Source organism: Hipposideros armiger, unplaced genomic scaffold, assembly GCF_001890085.2.
Source record: "Hipposideros armiger isolate ML-2016 unplaced genomic scaffold, ASM189008v1 scaffold_748, whole genome shotgun sequence".
In the NCBI taxonomy this organism is placed as follows: Eukaryota; Metazoa; Chordata; class Mammalia; order Chiroptera; family Hipposideridae; genus Hipposideros; species Hipposideros armiger.
This window is the reverse complement of record NW_017732098.1, coordinates 242,029-266,818: the sequence shown is the minus strand read 5'-3', so window position 1 is coordinate 266,818 and position 24,790 is coordinate 242,029. Positions and strand designations below refer to the sequence as shown.

The following is a 24,790-nucleotide window of genomic DNA, read 5'->3' as shown; positions in this document are numbered from 1 at the left end:
GCCCTGCCAGCCCCACAATTACACCACTAAAGTGCTGAAGCAATTGGTTGTGTACAGAGAGGCTTCAAGGCCAAGTGCTTGGGTGTGTGGTTTTGCTAGTTTCTGGCCATGTAGAATTGGAGTTACAGCACCTCTCACCTTGGTTTGCTCATCTGTAAAACAGGGTTCAAAATAATGTCTTCCTCACGTAGGATGTTTGGGGGATTGAGTGGGCCACCACACGGGGAGTAGTCAGGCCACTGCCCAGCGTGAATTAAGACCCCAGAATGTGAGCTGTTCATGTGACTGAAGGCTTGTCCTTGTCATGCCTCCTCCGTCACATTCTGAAAGGAAAGCGTTTCCTGCTGCTTTCTCATGACCCTGGGCCAAGTGGCACTGCTGCAAGGCTTGAAGGGATAAGCACAGGAAGAGAGTAAGTGCTTCTCTTTCCTAAGACACTTTTGGAACATGAAAGAAAGTAGAAATGGTCACTGTCAGGGAGGATTGGCTTTGGGAGGTCTTTTATCCCATAGGGGTCATCGGAGTCCCTTTTCCAGAAGAAACAGGATTTCCTCTCACTGTGCCCTCTCCTAGGACCTTCCAGGGCCAGTTTTGGGAGCTGCTGGCTTCCTGGCCAGCACTTGACACAGCCAAGCTTTGCCAGCCTCCTGAGCCTCATTCTCAGCCAGTGCCCTTGTGGGCCTAAAGTGGCAGCAGTAGTCCGGTTTCTGTTCTGCTTTTGAAGAGACACTTCAAATGTCCGTATAACGGGGAATATTTAGTCTCCCTTTCTAAGCACCTTGGTTCCTTATAGGTTTACTCTCTCTTTTATTTTGTGTCGCTTTCTGGGCGTGTGTGGGCCCTGGTGACTCGGGGCGGGCAGACTTCCAACTGGGTTTTGTTTTCTCTGTAGGAGATAAATGGCATCACTGCGGCACTGGCTGAGGAGCTCTTTGAAAAAGGTATGTGGCCAGGGCTCGTCAAAACAGTGGGTGCAACTTGCCCATCCCTATTAGGTGACCAGGGTGGCACAGAACTCCATCTGTCGGTCTGTGCCACATAAGTCCTAGCCAGGGCCCACCTCCCTGGGGTTGCCCAAGTCCCCGGACCACAGCCCAGTGTGCTCACCCACCTGCCCTGAAGGCAGTTAAGTCTGAGGAGCTGTGGTCCTTCACCTTAGGGCTCTCGGGTGCCTGTGTCAGGAGCTAACCTAAGCTCAGGACCTGGTCCAAAACCCTGTGGTGGAGTTCTGGAAGGTGGATGGCATCCTGCCCTCTTGTATCTGGTTTGTCCTTACCTGAGAGTTCAGATGGCAAACGGAAACTGAGCTTGGGTCATGGCCCTATCAGAGAGCATAGTAACAGCTAACATGTAATGTGTGCTTCCTGTGGTCCAGCCTAGTGTTCGGCATCTTACTGCCTCCTCCGCCAGGGAGTGCATATGAGGATACTGAGGATGAGAGGCCCAGTAATCCGCTTTAGGGTGCATGGCTGGAAGGCGCAGAGCGAGGACCAATGCCAGTCGGTCTGGCGCAGAACTCCTGCCTGCTCTCAGGCCCTGCGCTGTGCTGGCGTCTTCGGCTTAGCCTCACTAAAGACACCTGTACCTTGGAGGTTTGCAGCGTGAGTCTTGCTCACGTGCTGCCTTGCATCAGCTTTATCTTGGCTCAATTCCTCAGATTTTGACTGAGCCTCACCTCAGGGAGGCTCCCCAGCCACGCTTTCCCATAGCCCTTCTTTCCTTTATAATCACATGTCCTGGGTGTTCCGTGTGTCCCCCCCATGAGCTCAGAAGGGCAGCTTCTCCTGCGTGCTCAGAGGACTGTGGTTTCATCCTGACACCGTGCAGTGCACTTAACAGGTGTTTGCCAAGTGCTCGTTAACTGTTAGCCCGGTGGACAGACACCCTGACCACTTGATGGGGACGGGGACGGGGCTAGGGCTGGATGCTGACCCTGCAGGGTATGGCTGTTGCAGGAGAACAGCTCCTTGGGGCCGGCGAGGTCTTTGTCATCGGGCCCCTGCAGCTCTTTGCAGTCACCCAGCAGCTGCAGCAGGGAAAGCCGACGTGTGCCAGTGGGGACGCCAAGACTGACCTTGGGCACATCCTGGACTTCACCTGTCGCCTTAAGTACCTTAAGGTAAAACTGCAGCAGCTCAATGTGGGCATGGTGGGCATATAGCCAGCGTGGGGTCTAACGGCTCACTGGCTGGCATTGTGTTGAAGGAGGCTGTATGGGCTATCTGGGGAAGGAAGGCCGCCTTTGGTGTTCGTAGCCCTGTGCTGCTGGCTGTGAACACCAGGGGGCAGTCGTGACCCAGTATCCCTTGCTTCAAACCTCCTCTTTAGCCTGCTTTGTTGATTATGGAAGTGGTGAGCAGGGTACATGCCTACCCTGCCTCACATAGCCAGGCAGAACTTCAAGTCAGATGTGGCAGTTGCTGCAGCACTGCCCCGTGAACACAGACGGGGTGTGGTTATGGCAGCATCCCTAATTCAAGCTGTATCTATGGCTGCAGGTTTCTGGCACAGAAGGACCTTTTGGGACCAGCAACATTCAGGAGCAGCTCCTGCCTTTTGATCTGTCAATATTCAAGTCTCTTCATCAGGTGGAGGTAAGGCCCAGGGTCCCTGGAGTGCAGGCAGGGCTGAGCCCGGCACAGGCATCATCTTGCCTGTGACTGGGTGTGGCCAGGGAGGGGTTTTGATGTCAGATGTCTGGACTTAATTGTAAGGCACTCTTATTTTCCTGTTTGTCAGTCTGTGGCAGATTCCGTCTAGGTAAGTAAGGCCAGCCTGAAGGCAGAGAAAGAGGGGCCTCTGCTGCTATCGGCTAGTCTGCGTGTCTTTGCCCCTGGCATGGGCAGCGTTTGGGCAGGATGGAGCACCAGCGCCCAGCTCCTTCTGGGCTTTTTTGTTGTTCAAGTCAAGTTCTAAGAAGTCATACTGAGGGGCAGGCAGAGCCAGTTCCGGTTTCACAAGGCAGGTCAGCAGAGGGCTTTGAGGGTTCTCTGCACTCTGGCATGCCCACACCTAACAAGAAATACTTTGCATTGCTCACTACTGAACTCCTGGGTTCACGATGCCAATTTTGTTACTATTCTTAAAATGAAAGGGGACTCAGTAGCAAATAATAAAAAATGTATTAAGGTATCTGTTTCTTAAGTGTGGCTTTTATGTTTAGCCCTGTGCCCCATGTCTGATGTACACTCCTTAATGAACTCTTCCTTACAGCCCTGTGAAGTGGGCACTTGTATTCCCACTTTACAATTGAGGAAACTGAGGCTTAGGGAAGTAAGGAGGTTTGGCCAGGACTGAACAGTTAATGAGGGGAAATCTGAACAATTCATTCATCCAAGCCTGATTCCAGAGCCTCTGCTACCCAGTGGACTATTTGCCTGCAACATTCGGTGTTGCGTGCCTCAACCAGTGCACCTACTGAGGCCTGGGAGGTTGGAGGAGTGCTCAGCTCTGCCCTGGCTCAGTAGGCTGAGGCTCTGCTGGCTGGGGTCTGTGGGTATGTGGCACTTGAGCAGGTGGCTCTGGGGTGTGTGCTTTGGCTTGCACACAGCCCCCTCCTCGCTCAGGACAGCTGAGGCCGGTGAAATGGGCAGAGTGAGCAGGAGGGCCCACTGTTCACTGTGCTGCAGAGGCTCCTTACTCTGCTCTGAGCTCTGGTCTCTGAGGCCTACACTTTCTGTGCACCTGCCAAGCCCAAATACCCCTTACAGAGAAAATGGAGTTCATGGTTCATTACCAGGTACTACAGAGACTATTTCGTCAGCACTGAAAACGGGGGAAAAGAAAGACTTAGGGTTTGAGTCACCCTTGCCTCTAAGGATTTGGATTCACCAACGGTTGTGCTCCTTTTTTGTGTGGGCAATGAAAACCCACTTCCCGGGCCTTCTGATGGAGCGACAGTGCCATTACTGAGACATCGCTGTTCCTCGTTCCAGATAAGTCACTGTGATGCCAAGCACATCCAAGGGCTGGTCGCATCAAAGCCCACCTTAGCCACGATGAGCATCCGCTTCTCAGCAACCTCGATGAAGGTGAGTGCCACCTATTTCTTGCCTGGGGACTGTCTGCAGGGGAGCCTGCGCTGTGGTCCCCACCACTTTAGTTAGGGTGGGTGTGAACACTGCCACTGTCTGTCAGAAATCAGAAGCTGGACCTTCTCTTGGGCCTGGGCAGCCACACACTCATGCAGGACCTCCCAGCACTTAGCAGCCCCTAGGACGCTTTAGTCCACATCTTCGTCAAAAATCACACTATTAAATGGGATATTTTAAGGAGCTGGATCCCCCACTCTCTCTGTCCCTGAAAAAAGAGTCACTGGTTTTTGATGAACAAATTGTTAAGCAGTGGCAAGTGGCAGGACATTTACTAGATTGCTATAAATGTTTCTCTAAGCTTAAAAAGCCCTGGCTTAGCACTCGTTTGTGTCTTGTTTTTTGTGGACTTGAAGGAAACAAGTGAGTTGGGGATATGGTAGGCCTTGTTGTTTATATGTGAGCAGCAGAAACACTCCAGTTGTGAATGTAAGAGGTTTCTATTTACCTTTTCATAGATTGCATCTTAATAATGTTAAAATCATTTTCCAGAGAAAGAACTGTGGCTACTTTTATGACTTAAACTGTCTGATCAAGATTTGGGTTTGGTAAAATTTGAGGCTTACTGGCTAAAAAAAGGAGGCTTGTGTTGAGAGCAAAGGGTGTCAGACAACCTGAGGCACTCCCTGCTACCTGGCTTATGGGGCCCAAAATGATCCATTGAGAAAGGGGAGGCCTTGTGTGCATGAAAAGTCAAAATGAGGAGGCATGCCTCCCTCCCCTTCGATGGTGTCCGTCCCTGTGCTCTGTGCTGCTACCCTTGTCTCAGCATTGTTGGATTTGAGCCCCGTAAAGTAATGGTTAAAAGGGCCTGCTGTCCACAGCAAGGCCCACGGTGCCATCTTTGGAAGCACTGGAAATGTAATGGAAATATTGCCAGGAAGTGTTATGAATTCTGACCGTTAGCCTCTGAGATTTAAGCCAGAAAAGCCATCGCCATATAGAAAAATCCCCCTGTGGGCTTGGAAAGCATTTGTTCCTGAAGCAGGGCCAGAACATGTTCCAAGTAGCTGTCATGTTACTGAGGTTTTCAGTTATTTCACAATCATTTAAAGACATATGAACCAAAGCTCAATTTTAATGCAAGTTCACTTCCACATACTAAATATGCTCAAGCCCTTCCTGAAATTTTGCAATGGTTGCATTCCTAGTGAGGGTTGCGTGAGGGCCCAAGTTTGGAGCTCAACAGATGTTCTTACACAGGAAGTCCTCATTCCTGAAGCCTCGGAATTTGATGAGTGGGAGCCGGAAGGCACAGCCCTGGAAGGCCCTGTGACTGCAGTCATCCCCACATGGCAAGCACTGACCACTCTGGACCTGAGCCACAACAGCATCTCTGAGATTGATGAGTCTGTGGTATGTGCTCAGCAGCGGGCACCAGGGGCTTCTCTGGCCTGACCAAACCCTCAGGTTGGGTATTTAACTTGGGGTATTTAACTTGGCTCTTTCTGGAAGGACCACAGAAAACCTGTGTTCTGTGTATTGCCTGTAACTTTTAAATTAACTTTAAAATGAGATTATTTAAAATAGGTAGTACTTAGAACCAAATGAGGCATATTAATTCCATGTACATTTGATATAAAAACACAGTGAATGATGCTATTTACTCCTAAGGAGTGGACTGGGAAAATCACTCCGCAGATTCCAGATGTGCCTTTGTAAGAGTGACATCCAGGTGGCATTTGGGCAAGAGGAGTGTGATTCCTGTATTTGCTTCTCATTGGGTAGGGTTGGAGAAGAAGGACAGACAGACTTCCTTCTCTGGGACCTTGCCATTTGTCATTTTCATAAGCCAAGTGCACTGTAAAAACGGGGACATGCTCATCACTGGAGTCCCTTTGTGTTCCTGTGGATGTGCTGCCTGGGTGGACACTGGGAGGTGTCACATCAGCGGCCCTGCAAGGATAGCCAGCCAGTAGTCCAGGGTGTCTGTCCACCATGTGCAGGGGTCGCATAGGGTCCAGCCTCCTCGAGTAACATTGGATGTTGTCCTTTTTTTCCCCCACAAGAAATTGATTCCAAAGATTGAGTTCCTGGACCTGAGTCACAATGGAGTGCTAGTTGTGGACAACCTGCAGGTAATTAGTGTATTTGGAACCAGCACCACCGGTGGGCTTCTTACAAGGTCCCTGAGAGTTCAGAAGGCTGATGTATGTGAGGACATACCCTGGGGTTTTCTCACACAGGCACGCCAAAGGTGTCTGGTGCACCAGAGGTTTATAGGGGCAGGCGCAGCCGCTATCCCTTTGGAGTCCCAGCGATGCACTCAGCAATGGTTGCTATAGTTCCCCAGAATTAGAAAAGATGCATAAATAGAAATAGAGCAAGGTGAAGATGATGCACTTCCCATCGTGAGGATGGACAGCCTCATTTTCAAAGCTCATGCCTATCCTGTGAGCTGTGCTGCCTCTGCAGTGGGTGGCACTGGGCTGTGGCATGTGCAGGGGAAAGGGGCGCGGGGGCTCCCTTCCAAATAATGGTCAGAGGGAATGGAGCCGACCTGCGGAACTGGTCATTTTAGGTTAGATGGCCCATCACACCATTAGTGTTAGTCCCCTTTCTTTGGAGCCTTAACCTGAACCCCTTTACCCTACTCTCAATGCTGCCACAGCACCTGTACAACCTCGTGCATCTGGACCTGTCCTACAACAAGCTGTCCTCCTTGAAAGGGGTTCACACCAAACTGGGGAACATCAAGACTCTGAACCTGGCAGGGAACCTCCTGGAGAGTCTGAGTGGCCTGCACAAGCTGTACTCCTTGGTCAACCTGGATCTCAGTAACAACAAAATTGAACAGGTGAGCCGTGTGTCAAGTGGATCTCGGGGTTCTGGGATGACTGCCTTGGTGTTTATCATTTTAAAGAAGAATAGTAAGTTTCTTTTCATCCACGAGAGGCCGTCAGAGGTGTTGTCATGTTGCCAAAGTATTAAAAGAAGGGACAAGGGGAATGGAATTCGTGCTTTGCAGATGGAGGAGGTGAGGAGCGTAGGCAGCCTCCCGTGTCTGGAACACGTGGCTCTGCTGAACAACCCTCTGAGCATCATCCCCGACTACCGGACCAAGGTGCTGGCTCAATTTGGAGAGCGGGCCTCTGAGGTAGGTTGCCAGGGTGGGGTGGGGGTTAGCTCCGTCTGACAGACAGTATAGACGGAGTCCATGTCTTCACAGGCAGAGCCGGGGGTGATAGCCACTGTTCACCCTTGCCTGCTTCAGAAAAATGTCCTCACCCTGAAGGCCCTTGCAGTTCTGGGAAGTCTGCTGCCTCCCCAGGAAAAAGCCCCGTCACCCCTCCTGCAGCCCCTCCTGTCAGTGACCACTGGCCACCATCGTTCCCTGGAGGGCTTCCCTCATGTCACCTCCGTCAGAGCTTCAGGCCAGGAGGGCTCCCCATGAACGAATAGGCACAGACTGAGTGTAGAGGGACTGTCTTTAGCTGGTTAAAAAATACCATTGATTATTGTAGGCAAGGGCCAGAAATAAGATACTTAAAATAATCATGTTTCCTGGACAACTAGCCATAGTCTGGCAACAAACCCAAGGGTGTGTCCATCTGCCAGTGTAACCAGTGTGTGCTGCCTGCTGAGTGTGTCTGGCCATCTGCCACCATGCCAACCAAACAGATCCTTAGCCAGGTTCACCTGCCTCCTCAGCCTCAAGCAGGCCCCTCCCCCGTTCTCCCGAATCCCAGGCCAGAAGACACCTAGAAGTCTGCATTCTTCCCTCATCCAGCTCCCCACCCCAAACCCACCATCTCTTTTTGGCCCCAAGTGCCCCTTCCTCTACACTGTCACCAAGACAATGTTCACAGGGTGACATCTCCTCCTCCCCTCGCCAGCTCCAGGCCCGTGGGACCTTCCCTCTTTTGACTGCACTGCCTGCCAGCCCACAGCCCCTCCTGCATTTGCAGATAAGGGTGCCTGCTCCCATGCTTTGCTCTCCCAGTTCCCCAGCCCAGAATGCCTTCCCTACGCTCTGCTGACCTGAGTTCCACCATAATTGGGGGCTTTGTTCAAGTCACCGCTTTCCCCCCATCCCAGCCACCTAAGAGGCCTCCTCAGTGGACCCGGTACCCCTGCCTCACCTTTCTGGAGAGGGACTCCCAGAGACAAACTGGGTAGTGTGGGACCTCCCTGGGCTGCTCCGAGGAGCTCCTAGGTCACTTCTGTAGGTGGTGAGGAAAGCACCTCCCAGGGGACTGAGCCTCACAGGGTCGGGCCCACACTCGGGCAGGGCTCCTTCTATTCTGCCCCCGCCATGCCTGCCAGCCCCTAGGCTGATAGCCATTTCTGGGCTCTGTAGGTTTGTCTGGACAACACAGTGACCACAGAGAAGGAGCTGGACACCGTGGAAGTGCTAAAAGCGATTCAGAAAGCCAAGGAGGTCAAGTCCAAGCTGAGCAACCCCGAGAAGAAGGTGTGTCTTTGTGTGGGAGGAGTGGCCGCGCAGAGCCAGCTGAGGAAGGAGCTGGGGCGTGGGAGTGTTCAGTGCCAGTGAGTCCTGGCTGCATGACCTTGGGCAAGTCACACCCCCTCTGTTCTCATCTGTAAGATGGGAGTGGTGACAGCACGTGCCCCACAGGGTTGCTGAGGATTAGATGAGAACAACTTTGTCATCACTGATGTTTGTGAGAAACTTTGAGTTTCTCCTCACTCCTGGCTTGTCAAGTTCTGTTCTTCCTGAGCCTTCTCTCCCGGGCTGACTCGAGCATTCCTCCTAGGTTGGTGAGGATTGCCGGCCCTCAGCTGTCCCCTGCGTCAGACCCAGCAGCTCCCCTTCCACTGTGGCTCCCACCTCTGCCTCGCTGCCCCAGCCCATCCTATCCAGCCAAGGTAATCATGTCTGTAGCTTTCTGCCTAGCAGAGCCACGCAGGCCCTGCTGGGCTTCCTGGCTGGGCTGGGATTGTGGGGAGATGCTCGCACCTGCTCCCTGCAGTGTTCAGATACAGGGAGGACGCAGTGCTGTCTGCAGGCCAGCTCCTCTCGGGGTGCCACATCGTGGGGGTGCCTGGCCTGATTTCAGCTCTGTTGTTTGCTTAGTGAGGACTGCCCCCGGTCCCTGCCCTTGCTCTGACACCCACATCCAATTCCATTAGGATATCACAGGGTATCTAACGGGGCCCTGAAGCTGCTCTTTGAACTGGCTTGGGGCTGCTGGCTCGTAAGGACCCTACTTCCCTACAGGCAGTATGGGCGGATTGGCTTCTTATTTATGGGAACCAGGACTTATTACTTTCCTGAGTTGGCCACCCTGATCTGATCCCTGCATGGGGAGCTTCCTTTTATCATCACCTCATCTCCTTGGCTCAGCCCCAAACACTATTTGTGGGGCCCGACAGGCTGTCCATGGACCCATGGAAGTCCAGTCCCTTTCACCCGCCTACTGTCTTAGCGTTTTCAAAGGGCTTTCACCTCTGAACCCAGGCATCCTCGGAGATGAGTGAGTGAAGCAGGTCCCATGAGAGTGTCTGCTGGCCTGGCCCCCACGGAAGAGGGGAGGGTGTGCCATCCCGAGTGGAGCCGAGGCTCGGGACACACAGAAAGGAACGCCGCCCGCCCACCCGGGCTCCTGGAGACGCAGAATTTGGTGTGAGGTCTTGGGAAAACAGTTTGACCTTATGTTTCAAGAGCCAGAAAAACGTTCCCACCCCTTGACCTGGTAACCCCTCTGGTGGGGATTTTATCTTGGTGGGATAAGATAACGGGAAGAGGAGATGAAATGCTAACTGCAGCGTTATTTATGCTAGCGAAGCAGGGGATGTGACAGACGTCAGAGGATGAGAAGGTGATTAAGCTGCGGTGCAAAATACTCTGGCCATCACATCAGAGAGAGGAAGACTGGGTAGGACGAAGGGAGAAGTGCTTGGGTTGCAGTCAGAAAGCCTGCTGCAGGGCAGCACACCAAGGTCACACCTGTGAGATATGGGAGAGCGTTCATGAGAATGGACAGTGATGTTAGGTGCCGGAGTGATTGTCAACTTGCTTTTGTAACACTCTTGACTGAGAAATTTGGGGTTTATTTTTATATATAAAAGGTGCGGGGGGGTGTTGTATCACTGACGATGCTTCTCTGACCCCCTCTCCTGCCATGGGGTCAAAGCCCTCTTTGGGCCTCACAGCCCCGTGCTACCCAGTCACAGCACTGCAGAGGAACCGCTCAACTAGGGTTCTGGGGGACAGGGAGCTGCAACTGGCCCTCGAGGCCAGGGACCAGCCAGTTCTCAGTCAGCATTTGTAGGATTGACGAATGAGTGTGTGAGAGAGTGAGCAAGTCAAGAGCAAGCTGGTAACGAGCGGACTGTGGGTGGGTGAGTGAAGCATCTGCCCCCAGGGCTGCAGCTGCAGGCAGCGCCCCCTTTGGTGGTGAAGCCTCTATCAGCCAGGCCCAGGCCTCGCCCCCCCGCCCCCTTCCTTGCTGCCCCCCTTCCTGGGGACATACCACCGAGTGGCTCACTGGAGTGTGTTCCCCTCTCCCAGCTCCTGGACATTTAGACGTCGTCTCCAGATTTGCACCTCTTATAAATAAAACTGCAGTGGATGTCTTTGTGTGCACAGCTTTTTCCTTTTGGTGAGAAACAAAGTTTGGGCCCCCATCTTAGCACTCTCCTGATGTCCCTTGTCCCATCCTCTGAGTGGCCCTTTCTGACCACTTATTTGTACAAACCGTAGTCCAGGAAGGAAACAGAGAGATTATCCCGACCTCATTTCCTCGGCTCCAGAAAGGGCTGGGGTGGGGGGGGGGGGGGGGGAATGGCAGAAAACGTTGCTTTTTGTCTCACTAAATGGGAGAATTCACAGATGTTTGTGTTCAGCTGTGTGATGCTGGATCTTGCCTGGATGGCAAGGGTTTCTCCCGTGGGGAAGCGGCTTTGCTCCCAGCCTGGTTCTCTAGAAATGAACATACCTGTGAATAAACTGCGCGCTCAGGGGCCTGCCTGAAGAGGCGCTGTCCAGAATCAGCCGCCTCTGGTCACCTTGGGAGCTGTTAGCCAGCTTGGTGGTGCCATGGAGGATTGTGACCGACGTGGGCTGATGTACAAAACACCAGGGTTGATTCTCTAGGCAGGGCACAGAGCTGAGAGGAGCCGTAGAGAAGGGGTTAGAGCAGGCCCCTGGGGATCAGGCAGCTGAGTCCGCGTCCCATCTTCCTTGGCCATGTTCCCTCAGGCAACTCGTAGCCTCTCTGAAGCTGTTTCCTCAACTGTAAAGTGTATACATCCTACTTCATCAATTCTAAGATGCACACATTTCCACGTTGTGACTTCTCTGAAATTGAGATGCGTCTTTCAGTCAGTGGCGTCTCATAGTTGCTGTCAGCCAGCTGGTATTCGTGATGGAGTCGTGTGAAAAACTTCCGTGGACACCTGCTAAGACCAAGATGGCACCACATCTACGCATCTTAGATTCGATGAACTGTGGTAAATAGAAGTGTGCATGAGCTAATGCTGGGGAAGGACTGAGCACTGCTCCTATCTCATCAGAAGTGATCAGTAAGGGCTTTCCTCTCCCGTGCCGTTTTTTTGGGGGGCGGGGCAAGATGACCAGGACAGTGACCCTGAGGACCTTGGGGAGCTGAGCTGTATGCCTAAGGGAGAACAGGGTAGAATGATTTGGGGGCTTTTTGTCGAGGGAGAGGTATGTCTACAGCAGAGAGGGCTTTGCAATGAGTTGGCGTGTGAAGGGAACCCTGAAGGATGAGTAGGATCTGAGCATGTGAAGGGAGGAGGGAGGGGCTGGGTTGTGTGAGAACAGTGCTTCGTGCATAGCTTTGCTTGCCACCCTTCCTGCCTATTCAAGGCTGCTGCTGCTTCGCTTGGGGGCAGGGGAGTCTGGGCTTAGCCATGGACCTGCCTACTCTACAGGCAGAGGACCTGGGCTACATGAGTTGTCCTGTCCTCAGGCAGCAGCTGAGCTGGACAAGGGTCTGTGACCTCTGGGGCTCTAAGTTTCATTGAACTGTGGTGACCAGGGGTAAAGCCAGGCTACGGAGGCAATCCTAGAGCACCTCCAGATTTCTGTGAAACAAGGGGTTGATGCTCAGTGTTCATCCAATTGGCTGCACTTAGGAAAACAAAAAAACACTTTACCCTCCAGCAGGCTAGGAAATGTCTAGAGTGAAGTAATGGACCCAGACATGCTGTATTCTTTTTTTTTTTACCTGAGCCATCCTGCTACCTGTTGGCAGCTCAGCGGCTGCTCAGCTCGGGCTGGACTTGAACCGCTGTTGCTCAGAGCTCAAACTCTTGAGCGAGCTCTTAACCAACTGAGCCACTCAGCTGGCCCCCATGCTGTATTCTTAAAAACAGCCTCAGCAGGGTTTAAAAACACCATGTGTTTCCGGGGTGCATGAGCCAGTGTATGCTGTCCATGGGAGATGACTAGAGGAAGGTCAGTGGATGTGTCCTGTGGGCAGCAGGCCACAGGTTCTGGGCATGATTTGTCCGTGCAGTCCTGTGCCCTTGTGTGTGTGAAGCTCTGCAGAGGTGTCAATTCAGGGGGTGGGGCTTTGTTCAGTCATTTTGCTGGGAAGAGGCTCCAGGAGTGAACACGTTTCAGGCTCTTGATGGACATATTGCCAAACTGCTCTCCCATCGGGCGGGCCAGCTTGTACCCCCTGCCCACCTCTACCCAATTAGGCCGAGTCCAGCCACACAGTTAATCTGACCTTTGCCAAAGTGAGAGACAAAACCAGTGTCTTGTTCCAACTTGCCCTTCTATGATTACGATTACTTGTGAGGGTGAGCATTGTTTCATGTTACATCCATTGGCCATTCTTCTGTGGAATGTCTTCATTCTTTGCAGTCTCCTAATGGGATTTCCACCTTTCTCCCCCCCATTTTTGTCATCTGTAACTGCCTTTTCTAGATTAAAGATACAAATGTTTGTCAAATATTGCAAGTACTTCTTTCTCATTTCATTTGATTTCTATTTATTTTAGGATTTTTTTATTTTTATTTTTTACTTTAGTTTTTATGTAGTCACACTTCAACTTCTTCCTTTGGATTTAGGCTCAATAAGTCTCTCTCTACCCTGAGATTAGATAAGTAGTCATTTGTTCTTCAAGTATTTTAAGATTTCGGTTTTACCATTCTGTAATCCATGTGGCTGGGTTTGGGGGTCTGACTAGCCCCCGGCCATGCTGGTATCTCAGGGCTCAGCCCCATTTGTTGAATGGCTGCTCTCCTGCCCCACTGTCCCACCCGTCCTGCCCCTGGTCTCTCCAGGAATCATGTTTGTGCAAGAGGAGGCCCTGGCCAGCAGCCTCTCGTCCACCGACAGTCTCACTCCCGAGGACCGGCCCGTTGCCCGGGGATGCTCTGATTCCTTGGAGTCCATTCCTGCGGGACAGGTAATGCCTACCTCCTGCTTCTGGGGATTGGTTACCTCTGTGCCAACTCTTGTCTGAGGCTGTTTGGAAGTAGGAGGTGGCCTGGCTAGAGGTGTGGCAGATGCTGCCAGTGCTTGGTGTACTCTGCTTTGTGGTTAAGGGTCTCTGTTCATCTCCCTCCCACTCTGTCCCCTCCTCTCCCTCTCCCTGTGCCAATGGGAACAGGCAGTTCTCTTTCACTGGGCCCTGGGGGACAAAACCAGATGACCGTTAGCCCATGGGATTGGACTCCCCTGGGGAAAGCAATTCCGAGGTGGGGGTGGGGGTGGAGTGTTTGGGTTGCAAATCCATCAGGAAGAGTTTCTCCCCTGCTGCTTGACACCCCTGAGCCATTCTGCCCGTTCCTGCATGTCACCCTGGTAGTTTGGGACACAGTGTGACTCCGACACCTTCTCTGTGGCGGCTGCTGAGGGTTCTGGAGCTTCTTCATGTGTCCTGGGAAGAGAGGAGGAAGGCAAGTGTGATGTGAGCGGCTCATTTGCCGAGTGCGTGGGGAGTGTGCTTGGTACCTGGGGCTCCCTCCAGCCCGGTCTCTGGTCAACAACCCAGGGTCATGGCCATGTGACCCTGGGACAGTTTGCAAAGTCCTCATCCTGTCCCGGCATTCTCTCCCTTCACCCTCCCTGGACTCATACAGGACGAAGGAGGCTCCCTAGGTCTTCCCCATTGCCCAGAGACCAACGGGAGGGCCTTGCCAGGTGCTGTGCAGCCTCTGTTCATGTTTCCTTTACTGGTCAGTTACCAAGATAGACTAGCTATGTGGATGGACCCTCTGGAGTGGCACAGGGAACACTCAGATGCCAGACCCAGAGGCACAAACTGAACTGCAGAGTGGCAAGAGGGTCTGGCCCAGGATTTAGGAGCATGGGCTGGGAATCAGCCCTGCCATGCACCAGCAGGATAACTGTGGGAGTCTGCCTGTAGTCCCCAGAATCCATTCCAGAGTGGAGTGTGGGATGGTGAGGCACTTCCTGCAGGGCAGTGAGGGAGGGAGGGCGGGGTGCCAGGCTCAGGGTCCAACACCCAATAAATGCCAAGGAATGGCTGTAGCAGGTGGGGGCTGACCACATTTCCTTCTCTGTCAGGCACCTTCTGATGACATGCCAGGAGCTGTTGGCGGTGCAAGGTAGGGAAGAGGTTAAGAAGGCATTCTGGGACTTCTGCGCACACTCTGCTGTGGGCTAGTGATAACCCATTGGATTTTGTTAAAAATTTGTTCACAGAAGTCTTCTAGAACTATCTTCCTTTAAATAAACAGATGAGATGGACTCTGGTCTGCTTCCAAATTCTAATCCTTAAAGTCTGCCTGACACGTCATCCTACACTAGGGGTCAGCAGATAAGGCTGGTTTGGTTTATAGCCTATAAGCTAAGAATGATTGTTCCATTCTTAAAGAGGTGTTTAAAAAAAAGAAGAAAGGGTTATGTGGATGGGGTGCCCCTAAAACCAGAAGTGGTCACTCTCTGACCCTTTGCGGAGGAGGTTTCCCAGCTTCTTGTACACACACTTTCACGAGGGCAGTAGCGGGCAAGAGGAGCTTGAATTTGGACGTGAAGGTTGCAAGAACCCCCCTCCCATGGGTGTCCCGAAGGGAACTGTTGTCAACAAGTGAGTTCGTGCCCTTGAGCACTCATCATCTTTGGGCCAGCATCTGCATGACTGTGATGCTTTTGTTGGGGGAACCTGTGTGGTGTGGGCAGGATTGTGTTAGACCCCTGTCCTCAGAGCCCTGGACATGTGAAACTGATGAAACTGGCAGCCCCAGCCTTCTGGCACCTTGGCTCCCCACCAGGGCGCTTGTCCTAGGAATAGACTTGGCTATTTAGGAGGTCTGGGAGACCTATGAGTTGGTTCCTTGGAACCAGGGTTTAGCAGCAGGCCCCAGGCTTGGCAGGAGGGATGTCCCAGCCCAGCGTGTTACTGACCTGGCTTCTCCTCTCACAGCGGGGAGCACGCGGAGCCCGAAGTGCAGGTGGTGCCCGGGTCGGGTCAGATCATCTTCCTGCCCTTCACCTGCATTGGCTACACAGCCACCAACCAGGACTTCATCCAGCGCCTCAGCACACTCATCCGGCAGGCCATCGAGCGGCAGCTGCCCGCCTGGATCGAGGCGGCCAACCAGCGGGAGGAGGGGGGCGGGCACGGTGAGGATGACGACGACGACGACGAGGATGTTGCTGAGAACCGCTACTTTGAAATGGGGCCCCCAGACGTGGAGGACGAGCAGGAGGGAGGCAGGGCGGAGGAGGAGGAGGAGGAGGGTGAGGAGGAGCGCCTGGCCCTGGAGTGGGCCCTGGGTGCGGACGAGGACTTCCTGCTGGAGCACATCCGCATCCTCAAGGTGCTCTGGTGCTTCCTGATCCACGTGCAGGGCAGCATCCGCCAGTTCGCCGCCTGCCTCGTGCTCACCGACTTCGGCATCGCGATCTTCGAGATCCCGCACCAGGAGTCCAGGGGCAGCAGCCAGCACATCCTCTCAGCCCTGCGCTTTGTCTTCTGTTTCCCGCACGGAGACCTCACCGAGTTCGGCTTCCTCATGCCGGAGCTGTGCCTGGTACTCAAGGTGAGGCACAGCGAGAACACGCTCTTCATCATCTCAGACGCCGCCAACCTGCACGAGTTCCACGCGGACCTGCGCGCGTGCTTCGCCCCGCAGCACGTGGCCATGCTGTGCAGCCCCGTGCTCTACGGCAGCCACACCAGCCTGCAGGAATTCCTCTGCCAGCTGCTCGCCTTCTACAAGGTGGCAGGTGGCTGCCAGGAGCGCAGCCAGGGCTGCTTCCCCGTTTACCTGGTCTACAGCGACAAGCGCATGGTGCAGACCTCCGCCGGGGACTACTCGGGCAACATCGAGTGGGCGAGCTGCACGCTCTGCTCCGCCGTGCGGCGCTCCTGCTGCGCGCCCTCCGAGGCCGTCAAGTCCGCCGCCATCCCCTACTGGCTGCTGCTCACGCCCCAGCACCTCAACGTCATCAAGGCTGACTTCAACCCCATGCCCAACCGCGGCACCCACAACTGTCGCAACCGCAACAGCTTCAAGCTGAGCCGCGTACCACTCTCCACCGTGCTGCTGGACCCTACACGTAGCTGCACCCAGCCCCGGGGTGCATTCGCCGACGGCCATGTGCTGGAGCTGCTTGTGGGCTACCGCTTTGTCACAGCCATCTTCGTGTTGCCCCATGAGAAGTTTCACTTCCTGCGTATCTACAACCAGCTGCGGGCCTCCCTGCAGGACCTAAAGACTGTGGTCATCGCCAAGACCCCTGTGACTGGGGGCCCGTCCCAGAGGCCCGTCGTGGATGGCCAGCCTGCTAAGGGCAGGGCCAGGTGAGACTGGGCACAGGCTTTTGGGGCTGGGGGCATGGGACTGGTGTGTGCCCAAGAAGTTCACATCTCTGTGTCTGAGACCTCTCACCCCAAGCCACATCTCTCAGCACCTGTAGTGTGTGAATGGGTCCAAGGTGAGCCCAGTTCCTCAGCTGATCTCAGCTCCTGACCACTCAGCAGCATGGTTGACCCTTGGGCTTGGCATTGGGCTGCTGCTTCTCTTCCAGGGTTTCAGAAGAGGCCTAAGAAAGCTGTCCTTTCACAAGGACAGGCTGGCCCACTACCCTGCCACTTAGGCCCTGCATGCCTGGGTCCCATTGCTCCTGCCACCAGAGCAGGCCAAGGGTCTGCCCCCAGCTTGCCTGACCCTCTCCACTCTGCTCCACTGGGCCCAGGCATGGCCTCTAAGCATTACCCACCACCCCCTTTCCTCAGGGGCTCACAGTCCCGTGGCTGGCTCTGTGGCTGGGGGCTGCTTCAGGCATCACCTGCCTCTGACATCCAGCTCCAAGCCTTACCCTATTGGGAGCCACACACCTTCTCTGAAAGACCTGGGTTGCTGATGGGCTCTTTCTGCATTTAATTCGGGGAGACCCTTCCAAAGGACTGAGAGCAGCAAGGTCTGAGTATGTGAGCTGGGTGGTCACCTCATGCAAAGCTCGTTTTCTTCTGGGGGGAGACTGAGGCACACGGAGGGAAGGCGCGGCAGCCCTGTCTTGTCCATTCACTCTCTTCTCCACCCTGCTCTTGCTCCTGAGCCTGGCTTTCCCTGGGCTCCCTCCCCAGGTTTTCCTGATGGCTGCCTGGGGCCGGGGCGGGGGGGACGGTCACACGGACAGTTCACCCCCACCTGGGGCTTGAGGGGCATGTGCCCTTGAAGGTGATCCTGTTTCCTTTCACTGCCCCCTGGCTTTACATATGCTGGGATTTCTCCAACCTGATAACGAAAATCCTTCATTTGTCACACTCCTGTTCCCTGAGACACAGCCTGGCTCACTTTCTCTTCTGTCCCGGTGGTGACCCCGTCCTCAACCCAGCATCTTACAAGGCCTCTCCTCCCTCCAAGTCAGCCCTGCAACTGATGTTCCCAGAGGGCTTCCAACGTCTTGCCTGAATTGGGTACCCCTCTTAGGCCTAGCTCAAGTCCCATGCCCTCTGTGTGTAGAGACCCCTGATGCCTCCAGGAGCTGGAAAACAGCTTGTGCTCGAGGTGGCCCTGCACAGCTGTCTCCCCATCTCCCTGCCCCTGTGCTGAGGCTTTGAGTGGTGACACCTGGTCTCCGTTTCTGTGCCACCCCCAAGCCTGGCTGGAACATGCCCACAGTGTGGAGTCCATGCAGAAAGCAGGTGCCCTCCTTCACCCCCACAGTTGCATCTCTTCCCCAGGACAGCAGGTGGACAGCCCAGAGGCTTGGGGGCTTGTGGCCCAGTGCAAAATCGGAGCCACAGGGATCTCGCTAGACAGCTGGACTGCCCAGTTGAGAGAACAATGCCCAAAGGACTCCCCTCAGCATGATCACGGGCACGTAAGCAGGTTGCAGGGGTCTCCCCAACCTCCATGAGCTTTAAGGGTTCTGAGCATTATTTGATCTGGTGCTTGGAACAGACCAGTGAAAACCTAGTGTGGCCACGTGGAGTGGTGGCTGGATGAGGACCCAAAGGCAGACTGAGGGGCAGTTTGAGTTTTTGGTTCACTGCATGTGCCCAGGTCCCAGCCCTGGTCACCAGAGTTGTGCTCTGAAGTGGCATATCTTACACCTCTGTCACCTTCTCAAAATACGTTTGCAGTTTATGGACCACATGTGTCTTGCTGTCCCAGCCCTGGGGTGTCAGATGGCTTGTCTTGCCCCCATCTGCCAGGGCACTTTGCCGTTTTGTGTTCTCATAGGGAACCTGGTGATGAAATCCCCAAGGGACCCCAGAGGTGGCATGTAGTACACGCGTTCCCCTCACACTCTGAGGTTGCACATAACATGTGAATCTCCATTTGGAGTCCACATGTTAATATGGTGTTTCTTGGGGGATTGGGAGATGCAGCAATGACCAGAGGCCCCAGGAGGCCCCAGCAGAGGCTCCAGCTCCAGCTCCAGCCCCAGCAGAGGCACCAGTCCTGGCCCCAGTGGAGGTCCCAGCTCTGGCCCGGGCAGAGGCCTCAGCCCCAGAGGAGACCGCAGCTCCAGCAGAGGCCTCGGTGCCAGCTTTGGTTCCAGCAGAGGTCTCAGCCCCAGAGGAGACTCCAGCTCCAGCCTCAGTGGAAGCCTCAGCCCCAGCAGAGGCCCTGGCACAAGCTGAGGCACCTGCCCAGTACCCAAGCGAGCGCCTGATCCAGTCCGCCTCAGAGGAGAATCAGATCCCCTCACACCTGCCCGCCTGCCCATCGCTGCGGCACATTGCCAGCCTGCGGGGGAGCGCCATCGTGGAGTTCTTCCACAGCAGCATTGCTGAGGTAGTGGCCAGGTGTTGGTGTGAAGAAATAATTGGTCCTGGTGGCTGTGGCGGAGCTTGCGTTGGGGTCAGCCTCGGGTTCTCTGACTTACCTGTGCTGGCTTTTCCCCGCAGCTTCAGCCATTCACAGCTTGGAGGGTCTGGGTAGGGAGGTCCTGGGCTGCCCTCCCCTGGTCAGTTGTCCTATCACCATCTTCCCCCTGTGGCTGTTGCTATCCTTGAGCCCCAGGCAAACCCCACTGTACACCCATCTCCCACCCCTCACTTCCTCTCTGCTTCCAAGTTTATTAATCCATTGACAAGATGCAATGAAATTCCTGCATCTCCCCGTTCAAGGCTGTGGGCATGTCACCAGGGCTGTGGGGCTGACAGAGGGGCGCCCTGCCTAGAGGTCTGTGTTCAGGTACAGCCCGGAAGAGAAGCTGCATGCTCCTCCCGGCCCTGCTTTCCTGCAGGCCCAAACCAGCCCGTTTGTGTCCAGGTGGAAAACGAGGAGCTGAGGCACCTTATGTGGTCCTCAGTGGTGTTCTACCAGACCCCAGGGCTGGAGGTGACCGCCTGCATGCTGCTCTCCACCAAGGCCGTGTACTTCGTGCTGCACGACGGCCTCCGCCGCTACTTCTCAGAGCCACTGCAGGGTAGGCACCAGGGTCTGCTGGCGCCCAGGAGCTTGGGGCCCACGCCCGAGGAGGCAGGCTGGACTCTGTCTCTAGCCAGTTATGTGGCCTCAGGCAGCAGCGACTCAGCTGCATTGGATAGAGAATTGCTTGTCTGAGGAAGGAGGGGTGAAACAACTCCCCCCCCCCCCCCCGACACTGTCATGACGGACCCAAGGCGCCATGTGAAAGTGCCAGGCCAGAGCCCAGCAAGCACCTGGGAACCTGGCATGATGAGAGATTAAGCAGCCTCTGCCCCTTGGGGCCTCAGTGGGTGGCTTCTGGTGACTCCACTGAGCCAGGCACAGCTCAGACCCTAAAACACATCGCCTGTAAGGCCTCATGTGCATTGAGGGTGGTGGTGGCCCCTCAGCAGACCAGGCCAGCCAAGGGGACCCGTTCCTGCCGGACACAGCTGTGCACTTAGGCCCCTCATATTCACCTGGCACAGCCACCACCACCCTTGGTCCCTTTCTCTCCACAGATTTCTGGCATCAGAAAAACACTGACTACAACAATAGTCCCTTCCACATTTCCCAGTGCTTTGTTTTAAAACTGAGCGACCTGCAGACAGTCAACGTTGGGCTTTTTGACCAGTATTTCCGGCTGACAGGTGAGTGACCACTGTGCTTTGCCCTATTTTAGGTGAAGGCCCGTGTTACCAGTGGGCTTCCACCTTCCATATGTGGGTGCATTATCGCAGGCAGAGTTATCTCTCTGCTCAGAGCGAAATCACCAGAGCAGGAGGAAGCAGCTTCAGGAACTGCTGAGAGTGCAGAACTCACCCCACAGGGCTTGGAGCCGGAGGGGGGCAAGCAGAGGCAGCAAAGTCCTGGGCAGTGCCTGGAGGGCAGGCGGAGTGGGCCTTGGACTTAAGAGCAGGATGTTTCTGACTCACACTTCCTGAAGAGAGAAAGCTAAGCTCTTTCCCTAATGCCTCTGTATCCCCTTCCAGAGAAATATCACAGCCCTTCCGGCCTGAGAAAAGGCCGTCTCCTCAGGTTCCGTGATGCTTTTCCACATGGGCCTTCCTGGCCCTGGCTCTGTGGTCTTCAGGTCCAGGCTAACCTGGCAGAGACTAGAGAAGCCTCCAAGCACAGGGATGGGGCTGGGGGAGCAGCTGCCAGCAACCCTGACCAGCCCCTTATCCCACAGGCTCCTCCCCGGTGCAGGTGGTAACATGCTTGACGCGGGACAGCTACCTGACACACTGCTTCCTCCAACACCTCATGGCCGTGCTCTCCTCCCTGGAACGCACTCCTTCACCTGAGCCTGTCGACAAAGACTTCTACTCGGAGTTTGGGAACAAGATCACAGGTACCCCTCCCTGCCCAGCTCAGGCTGCAGACAGGCCATATGGACTGACGTCATGGGCCTTCTTGCCAACCCCAAGGGTGCAGCAGGCCCCGGAGCCATCTCTGCCTCTGTCTCATTGTTTCTCTCTTGTTCTGCTTAGCCAGCTAGGGTTTTCTATGGGCTTTTCCATGGCAGAGTCGCCATCCCAGCAAACCCTCAACCATCTGGCAGATGCACCTCACGTGTCTGCTTTGCTCTGGGCGGGGAGCTGGTGCTCTGTCTCCCGCCTCCGGCAGATAGCAGCTCATGCTGCCATCTCTGGGTGGCCTGGGGCCTCTGGCACTCCCAGCCCCACCACGGGCCAGCTCCGGGCTACAGCCCCGGCGGGCATCTCTCTCTGCAGGGAAGATGGAGAACTACGAGCTGATCCACTCAAGCCGCGTCAAGTTCACCTACCCCAGTGAAGAGGAGATCGGGGACCTGACGTTCATCGTGGCCCAGAAGATGGCCGACCCAGAGAAGGCACTGGGCCTCAGCATCCTGCTGTATGTGCAGGCCTTCCAGGTGGGCGCGCCGCCCCCTGGGCACTGTAGGGGCATGCTGCGCCCCAAAACACTCCTGCTCACCAGCGCCGAGATCTTCCTTCTTGATGAAGACTTCATCCATTACCCGCTGCCCGAATTTGCCAAAGAACCACCACAGAGGGACCGGTACCGGTTAGACGATGGCCGCCGTGTCCGGGACCTGGACCGTGTGCTCATGGGCTATCAAACCTATCCGCAGGCTCTCACCCTTGTCTTTGATGATGTGCAGGGTCATGACCTCATGGGCAGTGTCACCCTGGACCACTTCGGGGAGGTGCCAGGTGGCCTAGCCAGAGTGGGCCAGGGCCGTGAGGTCCAGTGGCAGGTGTTTATCCCCAGCGCCGAGAGCCGCGAGAAGCTCATCTCGCTCTTGGCCCGCCAGTGGGAGGCCCTGTGCGGCCGGGAACTGCCCGTTGAGCTCACTGGCTAGCCCAAGCTGCCGCCAGTCCTTGCTGCCTTCCATGTCCAGCTTGGCGTCCACTCAGTACAGTGAAGCAGGCTTTCTTTGTTCTTTTTTTAAATGATTTCTCCTCCCTTTTAGGTACCTTCATTTGACTGTCCTCCCAGAGAATGTGAACATACATGTTCAGCTGGTTCTTTCTAATTGTGGGAGTGAAAGTGTCGGCCCCTCCAGGGCCTCCATGTGCCATTAGCCTTCGGTGGATCTGTTGCCTGCCCTTGGTGTGGCGTGGCCGGGCACAGTAGTGTCATGTCTCCTGTTGTAGAACTGTTGTTAACATGTGACGTCATAGGCCTTACTTTTTACGTGTAAGGACGCGTAATGTCAAGTCCAGTCTTGTTGCTGTCCCTGTGAGCATTTGCTGCTAATCATGGAGCTGGCAGCAGAATGCATATTGGAAGTTCCCACCCCGTGCAGTTTCCCAAAGTGGAGGCTTCTCCTGGTCCAGACAAGTGGGAGAGCCCTATGGGGGGCAGGAGTCCCCCAGGCCTTGAGGCTGAGCAGGAAGGGGGCAGGGGACGTAGAGCTGCCAGCACCAAGTGTGATTCCTGTTGCCTATTTTCTCTATTCCAATAAAGTAGAGTTTGACACATCTGGGTCTTTTATTTCAAGGGCTACTGGAGTCCCAGTAGGGCGTTGTCCCAGGACATGGTTGGCCTGAGGGAGAGAAGGTACCCTCCAGATGCAGGAGCGTGAGGTATTGGGGGAAAGGAAGGAGAGAGGACTGAGGAGGGGATGAGGGTAAAGGAAGCAGCTCTCCCAGGGCCAGATGCTGGTTGGGTGGCACTGGAGCCTGGGACAGGGTCGTGCTGGGCTGGTAAACCATGAGCCTCAGTGCCAATGAGTCTGAAACTCCTAGAGGCACATTGGCTCGCTGCCCTGCCTCCTGCAGGCCTGGAATGTCACACCTGGGCCCAAGCCCACCAAAGGCTGCAGACTTGTGAGGTTAAGGCCAAGAGTCTGAGATCCCTTACTGTGGGGTCTGGGGTCTCACCAAGATGACCACAGGGGGAAGGCCTGTGGGGAGGTGTCCCCAGGTATGGATAGTGGAGAGGAGGGCCCATGCTTGTGTGGGTCCATGTCCTGAAAGATGGGGATTGCCTCAGGGAGCCCTACTGAGGTGAGTCGGATTTATTTGGGACCCAGCCCGTGTCCACCCTTAACCCATTTCTACCCCTGGACAGGATTGGGGAGGAGGTGAGTGTCAAGTGGCCAACCTAGTTCCCAGGCCTTCTGCTCCTGTTTTCCCTGGGTGCCAGAAGGGTGGGGATCATGGCCTGGAGGATACATTGCCCTCAGGAAGACTGGGGGTAAAGGGGGGAGCCACTAAGGGGAAGGTCTCCCCACTGAACCCCCCACCCCACCCCCCAGCCAGGTCAAAGACCAGCCTAGCTGCCCCACCAGCTGGTACCAGGAGGGGGCGCCTGTGGAGGGGGCTGGACAGGTGACGAGGCGTCCCCCAACCAGGCTTTATCTAAGGCATTTACAAATGGCCACCTGCGTCTCCATCTCAGTCCTCTGTAAACACGACAGTGACAACCAGAGGCAGGGTGCACCACACCCGAGCCTGGCACATGGAGGCATCACCACCTAAGCTGGTCCAGGCCCCACAGCTCAGCATGTAACAGTCAACCCAGCCTGGGTCCAGTGAGGATTTTCCCTATCGGGTGAGGCTGCACTGTGTGTGTAGGGTGGGGGTGGGAGACACTGCAGGCAGCAGCTCTGGCATTGGATCTTGACACTGGTTAGCTGAGCAACCTTAGCCAAGTTACCTAGCCCCTCTGAGCCTCAGTTTCCCCATCAGTAACAGGGATAATAAAAGTAGCCACCTTCATCCATTCATTTATTTCATACATTCATTTATTCATTTGTTCCACAAATCTGTTGAACATCTACTGTGCAAACCAGCCAGACACTGTCTCTGTTCTCCCACAGCTGACATTCCAGCAGGCGACAGAAAATAAAAATAAACCAGGGTCAGCCGATGGCCAGTGCTATGGTGATATGAAGGCCAGTGACCTTTGACCTGAGACTGGACCTTGTGGTAAGTTCCTGTGAGAGGATTTGGGGTGACAGCAACACTGAGAGGGCCACTTGGCATGTCTGGCGCAGAGTGAGGGGAACAGCAACCAAGTCAGAGGGGCCAGCCTGACGTGGATGGGTGTGGAGTGCAGTGGAAGCTGTGGTGCAGGACTCCTGCGTGGAGAACAGATCAGGAGGGAGAGGCTTGCACCTCAGGAAGAGCAGTGAGGAGGCCCCTGGGGAGAGAAGGGAGGTGTAGGGAGGAAGTCAGGTTGGACCAGTTGGAGGGATAGCTGGGGCAGGTGAGAGGAGCAGTCCCCTGTGCTGTCCACTTAGCACAGAGCCTGAGAGGGAGTCAGAGGCCTGCACATGCCCTCAGCAGTTGCAAGGGTGGAAGCAGACAGACCTGATTTGGGGGCTGCTCTACCCCCAACCCCTAGAATCCCCCAGAGCCTCTGACTGAAACCCGCTGGGCTCCGGAAACACTTGGGGTGGGGATTGTGTGCATTTGCATGTGAATTTG

At 55.0% G+C, this 24,790-nt stretch overlaps 1 protein-coding gene across 8 annotated transcripts in view; it reads left to right on the top strand.

Moving 5' to 3' along the window:
- The window catches only part of NISCH (nischarin), a 33,066-nt gene extending 10,229 nt beyond the window's left edge, over positions 1-22,837 (top strand). For 2 of the 8 annotated variants that reach the window (XM_019628114.1, XM_019628112.1), the window contains exons 4-22: positions 893-941; positions 1,956-2,119; positions 2,499-2,594; positions 3,936-4,031; positions 5,295-5,447; positions 6,101-6,169; positions 6,703-6,888; positions 7,060-7,188; positions 8,392-8,505; positions 8,810-8,921; positions 13,314-13,438; positions 13,841-13,942; positions 14,563-14,603; positions 15,422-16,804; positions 18,836-19,250; positions 19,731-19,887; positions 20,390-20,518; positions 21,061-21,222; positions 21,605-22,837. In XM_019628114.1, coding sequence (XP_019483659.1) covers positions 893-941; positions 1,956-2,119; positions 2,499-2,594; positions 3,936-4,031; positions 5,295-5,447; positions 6,101-6,169; positions 6,703-6,888; positions 7,060-7,188; positions 8,392-8,505; positions 8,810-8,921; positions 13,314-13,438; positions 13,841-13,942; positions 14,563-14,603; positions 15,422-16,804; positions 18,836-19,250; positions 19,731-19,887; positions 20,390-20,518; positions 21,061-21,222; positions 21,605-22,215 — 4,293 coding nt within the window. In that variant the 3' untranslated portion in view covers positions 22,216-22,837. Of the gene's footprint in view, positions 1-892; positions 942-1,955; positions 2,120-2,498; positions 2,595-3,935; positions 4,032-5,294; positions 5,448-6,100; positions 6,170-6,702; positions 6,889-7,059; positions 7,189-8,391; positions 8,506-8,809; positions 8,922-9,513; positions 10,632-13,313; positions 13,439-13,840; positions 13,943-14,114; positions 14,176-14,562; positions 14,604-15,421; positions 16,805-18,835; positions 19,251-19,730; positions 19,888-20,389; positions 20,519-21,060; positions 21,223-21,604 lie in introns of those variants that run through there. The other 6 variants (XM_019628116.1, XM_019628115.1, XM_019628118.1 and 3 more) reach the window with 5 other exon arrangements.
- Positions 22,838-24,790: the final 1,953 nt, after the last annotated feature.